The sequence below is a fragment of the Poecilia formosa genome, unplaced genomic scaffold, assembly GCF_000485575.1.
Source record: "Poecilia formosa unplaced genomic scaffold, Poecilia_formosa-5.1.2 Scaffold382, whole genome shotgun sequence".
Taxonomy (NCBI): domain Eukaryota; kingdom Metazoa; phylum Chordata; class Actinopteri; order Cyprinodontiformes; family Poeciliidae; genus Poecilia; species Poecilia formosa.
In genome coordinates this window covers 327,606-333,476 of record NW_006800321.1, presented here as the reverse complement: position 1 = coordinate 333,476, position 5,871 = coordinate 327,606, and the positions used below count along the sequence as shown (strand labels likewise).

The 5,871-nt window shown below is 38.2% G+C and overlaps 1 protein-coding gene across 4 annotated transcripts in view; it reads right to left on the bottom strand.

Annotated features, from left to right (window-relative positions):
• The window catches only part of si:ch211-214e3.5 (zinc finger protein 518A), a 26,049-nt gene that overhangs the window by 857 nt on the left and 19,321 nt on the right, over positions 1-5,871 (bottom strand). The window contains exon 3 of one of the 4 annotated variants that reach the window (XM_016662635.1): positions 5-5,320. In XM_016662635.1, the coding sequence (XP_016518121.1) occupies positions 1,288-5,301 (4,014 nt within the window). In that variant the 5' untranslated portion in view covers positions 5,302-5,320 and the 3' untranslated portion in view covers positions 5-1,287. Of the gene's footprint in view, positions 1-4; positions 5,324-5,871 lie in introns of all 4 variants that reach the window. The other 3 variants (XM_016662636.1, XM_007575584.2, XM_016662637.1) reach the window with 3 other exon arrangements.

Sequence of the window (5,871 nt, the reverse complement as noted above, 5' to 3'; positions counted from 1 at the left end):
ACACACACACACACACACACACACACACACACACACACACACCCTCCACCAATACTAGTTGTTACCAGGATTAAAGTATGAACAGTTAAAACATACAAAAATGTCTTTCCAGGCATTGTTGAAGGGACTCCATTTTGAAATAAAAAAAAATATTAACAGGAGTGGGTGCTTTTCATTTTTTATACTCTCTTCCTCATTTTAGAAACAATGTGCAATAATTAGACCATAGCATGCTGTGCTTTCATAAAAAATGGGTTGATCCAGCCAACCCCCCTCTACATAAAATGAACTTTTCCATATAAATTGGAACCAACAGCAAAACCACAGCAATAGGTTAGAAATGTGATAACTGGCATTGTTTTTAGATTTGGGGAAACACGCAGTAGCTAATGCTTCAGCCTTTTGTCATGTCCATTGAACCTGCTTGAATGACTGGAACACTACAGACCGAGGCTTTTTCTGAGGACCCTTTAGCTTCAGAAATCACTTAATTAGTTCCAGTCAAATCTGTTAATACATCTTTGAATAGAGCAGATCTTTCTGCACAAACTGGCTACTCACTAGGTAAATGGGTATCTCCCGCTTTTTTTATTCATTTACACAAAATATTGCTATCTTTTTGCTGTACAAATGGAAGACATATTTACAATATGACCTGAAAGCCAATCACCACAGAAGCCTAACAAAAAAAGAGACGGGTTCCATGAAGTGAGCATTTGACAAGAACCAACTTGGTTCAAAATGCTCCTTTGCATTTTCTCGTTTTGCACAAGTAGCAGAAAACAACTGCAGGTCCAATGGCTCTCAAAAATAATGACAAGCATTCAAGCTGATTCTTAAGAGTAAAGTAGAACTCCAGTTCCATCATCTGAATCAAAGACATTTTCAGATTGTAACATTGTTACTCATGTAAAGTCACTTTTACTGCTGTATATTTTTTTACAGTTAGCTGTACATCATGTCCAGGAGTATGATTTAATAAGAACAAAAAGACACCTTTCCTTTTTAAAATAATGCAGAAAATGACAAAGTAGGAATAATATGAAATTACCTGAGTTATTTGGTCTAATTGTTCCCCTTCAGTCAATACGCCACATCCATACCTCTCATTACAATATACAGTTTTCACAGTTAAAATAACATGGGTGGCAAAAATCATGTTTACATTTGCCATGATATGCATAAAAAAACTGTAATTCGCTCAATATGTATTAAAAAGAATCTAGGATCTTTACATAACATCAAAGGTTCTTTGAAAAAAAGTCTTTTCAGATTGGTGTAAAACTTTCAGAAGAGCTTATTCCAGTCTCTTGTTGCCTCCATGAGATGTCTTTGGCCGTGGCCAATCCAATCTTCTTGGTTGTTGAAAAGCCGACCACAAAACCAGCAATCAAACACCATTGAGGCTTGTCCACACGCAGATAAAGTTTTCACTACTTCATATTTCTTTTTGTTTTTCTTTCTTAGTTTTAATTTCAGGAGAAATCGTTCTCGGACAGAACTCAGAACTGGTCTAGGTCTTGAAACACCTTCACTTGAAGATGCAGAGCAACTGTTCACAAGACCACTAAACTCAGCAAGGGCTTGAACTGTCTTTTGACTTAGAGCAACCTTTGTGACAGCACCTTTGTACCTGTTGACTGCCTTCATTATGTTCATCACTTCCGGAATGTCAGCATCAGGATGATTAAGTACCACAACAGGTTGGCCTCTACAGGGATATTTGATCTGCTGTCCTGTGCTGTGTGGCGCAAGTCTCAGCATCCTCTCCACTTCTTTGCCAACTGGCGACCATAAAACATTGTCCTTTTCAGTCAGCACCTTATTTGACAGTCTATTAACCTTATGCAGGCTTGCTGGGAGCTCATCAAATAAAGCTTTCCTGTGTCTTTTCCTTTGGCTTACAAGCCTTGGAGCAAGGAGCAGTCTATTTGCTTCACCTGGCTGTAGGTTTCCATTTATGACTGAAGGTGACCCTCGAGGCTCCTTTGGATGTTCATGTACATTATTTTCTACACTGATCAACTGAGATGTTGGACAGGTTTTGTTTGCAGACACTAGGAAGCACTGCCCTTGAGGTCTGCTGGCCAAAAGCAAAGGTTGCTTGCTTGATGTGGGAGCTATAGTAGTATTGAGGTGAGCAGTGGGCGAAACTATTTTAAAAATGACTTTATTCCCAGGACATTCGCTGCTCTGGCTCAAAATAGTTCTGTTCTTTGCATCTTGCTTATTTCCAAAAAGGCTTGATCTAGAAGGAGAAATGTATCGAAGCAAGTACGCCTGACGACCAGTTTGTGGTGTGCTGGATTTTTCTGCAAAGGTTCCTGCCAGAACTGGTTGTGAGTTGACTGAGAGTTCAGGACCTGACAATTTGAAGTTAGCTTTACTGGGGTTATGAGCAGATGGGATAGACCTCTGCACAAAGTAGCATGTTGGTTGTGCCTTTGCTGCTGTATTTGTTGATGGACTATGCAGTGTTCTTGAAAGAAGCACAGGTCTCTTGAAACCTGAGCTGTTGATAAAGTAGTGATTTGAGGAGGTGCTACCACCTGAACGAACAGCAGAGAGAACAGTCCCCTTTTCTGTGGCTTGTGGATTTCCTGCTGATATACCTACAATGTTGGCTTTTGGAGTAAGCATTACACCAGTAGTGTTACTCAAGTTATTAAACTGTTGTTTCATGCAAGATAAACTGACCTGAGGATTTGGAGAACTAGTTAGGAGTTTAAAACCTGGAGTGGCCTTGACTTGCACTGGCATGGCAAATTTATTGTTAGTTGGTTGGATGTTGGTTGCTCTCACGAGTACTGGTTGCTTTCCAGCAGGCAACTGAAGAATTTGAAGAGGTTTTTTAGCTTGCTTTAAAAAGACATTTCTTGCATGTGAAAGTCCTGTTCTCTCTCTGTTGAGCTGTTGAGTAATGATAGCATTTGAATGTTCTTTGACAAAACTTTCTATAGAATGTAAACTAGTTTTTATTTCTGGCTGTTTTGTGGATATGGGGATCCCATCTTCCTCAATTTTGATGATATTAAAGTCTTGAAGAACTGAATCTCCATTTTCCTCACACAAAAGATTATCATTGGCTATGCACTCATCAACCTCCCCATCCCCATTTCCTGTAGTGTGTTCTGGAGATGCTGTTAATCTCAAGCTAAACTTTGATGGATCCCAAGCATTTTTTGTGTGTTCAGAATATTCACCAGTACAGAGCAAGTTTTGGGAATCGCTCTGTACTGGTGAGGAGTTAAACATTTCCTTTGAATAGTTGTGAAAAGTAAACACCTCCGTGTTTGATGTTTTTGGTTCACCTTTTCCTGTGCCCAAGCCTTCCACTCTGCTCCTAGCAGAAAAAGGTTGTGACAATTGAGACGAAGATTCTATGCGTTTTACAATTTGCTGACAAATTTGACTTCCATTTTCCATGAATGCGCCATCTCTGTTATCCATAGAAATCTGATGAGGGGAGTCATTGTACAAGGTGTTGGTAGCAGAGTTATCTTTGTTATTTTTGCATAATCCGCCAAAATCACTGGTTAGAATTGATTCTTCTGTGGTTCTGTTGTTCTTTACCGTTTCTCTGCAGAAAGTTTTGGAAAGCAATGTTTTCTGGGCAGCATTTAAAGGGGATTGACAAGTACTAATATCCTCACATTCCATTTTAGTATTACTCATTTCAGATCCATAGGTAGCTCCATCACATTTTAAATTTGCAGCATCTGAATTCCCAGACACTGCTACCTTGTCTTTGTCACTAGACACAGACTCACAGCTGTGGCGACCTTCATCCGCCACTGAGTAAAAATGGTTTTGTGAGGGATTTATTTGTTCACTATCAGAGTATGGAGTAGAATTAAGTTGACAAACAGAGGTTTCCTCCTCCTCAATCTTCACTTTTACAGCCATAATATCATCATGATCCATTTGAAGCAAAGATCCGTTTCTTGGTGAAATAGCTAAACATTTTGATGTGGAGTCCTTGCATTCAGAGTACTGCTCAGTCCCAGTGGAGTCCATCGTTTTTGATATCACAGGATTTGATACCAAAGGACTTACACCATCCATTAATAAATGGCTCTGAGAAGACACATTTTGCTTTGCTGTTGGTATTACTTTGAGAACCAAATGCTTTTTGCCATCAACTATCTTGAATCCCATCACTTTAGTTGTACAATTAGGGGGAAGAGAGATTTTGTTCTTCACCATCAGTACAGTAAGCCCATTGGCATTGGGATGACTTCCAGTGTCAGAATTATTTGCATTTTCACATTCCTGTAACATGACGGAAGTCGAGTGTTCTGCATTATGAAAGTTCCGACTTCTATTGTCCTTTCGTCCTAGAGTCCCATCAGTAAAGTGGTGGATCTCCTCCAAGGGAAATTCTTGTTTGGTTACTCTGCCATTTTCACTTGGTACAGTTCTAGGGGAAGAGTTCAATTTTGACATCTGTTGTGTTTCCTGTGAAACCGCAATCTTTTTATACAGTTTTGTATTTGTAGAAGAATTTGTTGGTGAACCACAGTCTTCAGCAACTTTTAGAGCACTCTTTCGCTGTGCCTCTTCTTTGTGAACAGCTGCTGTGTGCTTTTTAAGCTGTTCACTTTCTGCTGTGCCAAATCCACAAATTGGACAAGTGAAAGTAAATGTACCAGAGTGAGCTTTCATATGATTATGATGATCTTCTTCATTTAAGCTAATATTTTTACATTTTGAACACTTCCAATGACTCTCATTATGGTGATGGATGTGCTGAACAAATGTTCCTGCATCAACAGTAGTAAACTCACACCAGTCACATTTAAACTCTCCGTTTACACTATGACACATCATGTAGTGTCTGGTAAGCAAAAGCAGGGAATACTGAACATTGTCATTGCAGAGCTCACATGCAACCAGAGTATTCCTGTGCTCAATTCGGTGACGTTGAAGTGCAGGAAACTCATTTGTGACAAAATCACACAAGTCACAAGGGTAGGTGGGAAGGGATCCTTTATGAACTGCTCGGAAATGTTTAAGGAGATCATTGGGGCTAAATGTTAAATTGTCTTTACACAATGAGCATCCAAAACTAAGAATTTTTCCAGAGAAAACAGCCCGCTGCTGAATTTTACAACGGCCTTGGACAGTTTGGTGGTCATCCTTTTTAATCACATTTGTGATAGATTCATCAGTATTATGGAAGAGGGGCCCATCATTTACTTCTCTGAAATGCTTGCAGACCAAATCTTTCCCCTCATCTTTTTCTTCCTCCCCACCTGATGAATTTTTGTTTGGATCCTGGGACAGTGTGAAGTCTTCCATAATTCAAATTGGAGAATTACTGTAAGAAAAAAACAAAACAAAACATAATTACTTACTATTAAAATGTAGAGGGATTATTATTTTTTGCACTGTGTAGCTACATACAAACATTCACATTCAAATGCCATGATAAATACTTATATAACCATTTGTCTGAAAAGAATTAAGTTATAGAATCAGAACACACCTAATAATTCAAAAATTGTTAGAAATAAAAAAATTCCAGCAATAAACCAAAGCAGTGACAAATGCCTTATGACCATGTCCCTCATATAAACAAAATAGACACTGAAATGTAAAATCTGAAAATCTCTCACTTGCCCATTTCAAATATTGCTTTAAGAGTAAGCAATGAAAAATAAATATAAAAAGAAAAAAAATATTTCAAAACAATTGTTTAGTTCCTAAGTGCAAACTTAAGCAGATTTCAAGGAAAAAAACAAATCAAAACATAATAGTCTGCTTAGAAAGAAGAGACATTTTAATTCTTTACATTCTCAGTGAAAACTTCAGCAGCTTTCAAAGATAAGAATTAAATATATACCGTATAATAATATTACATATTACAAT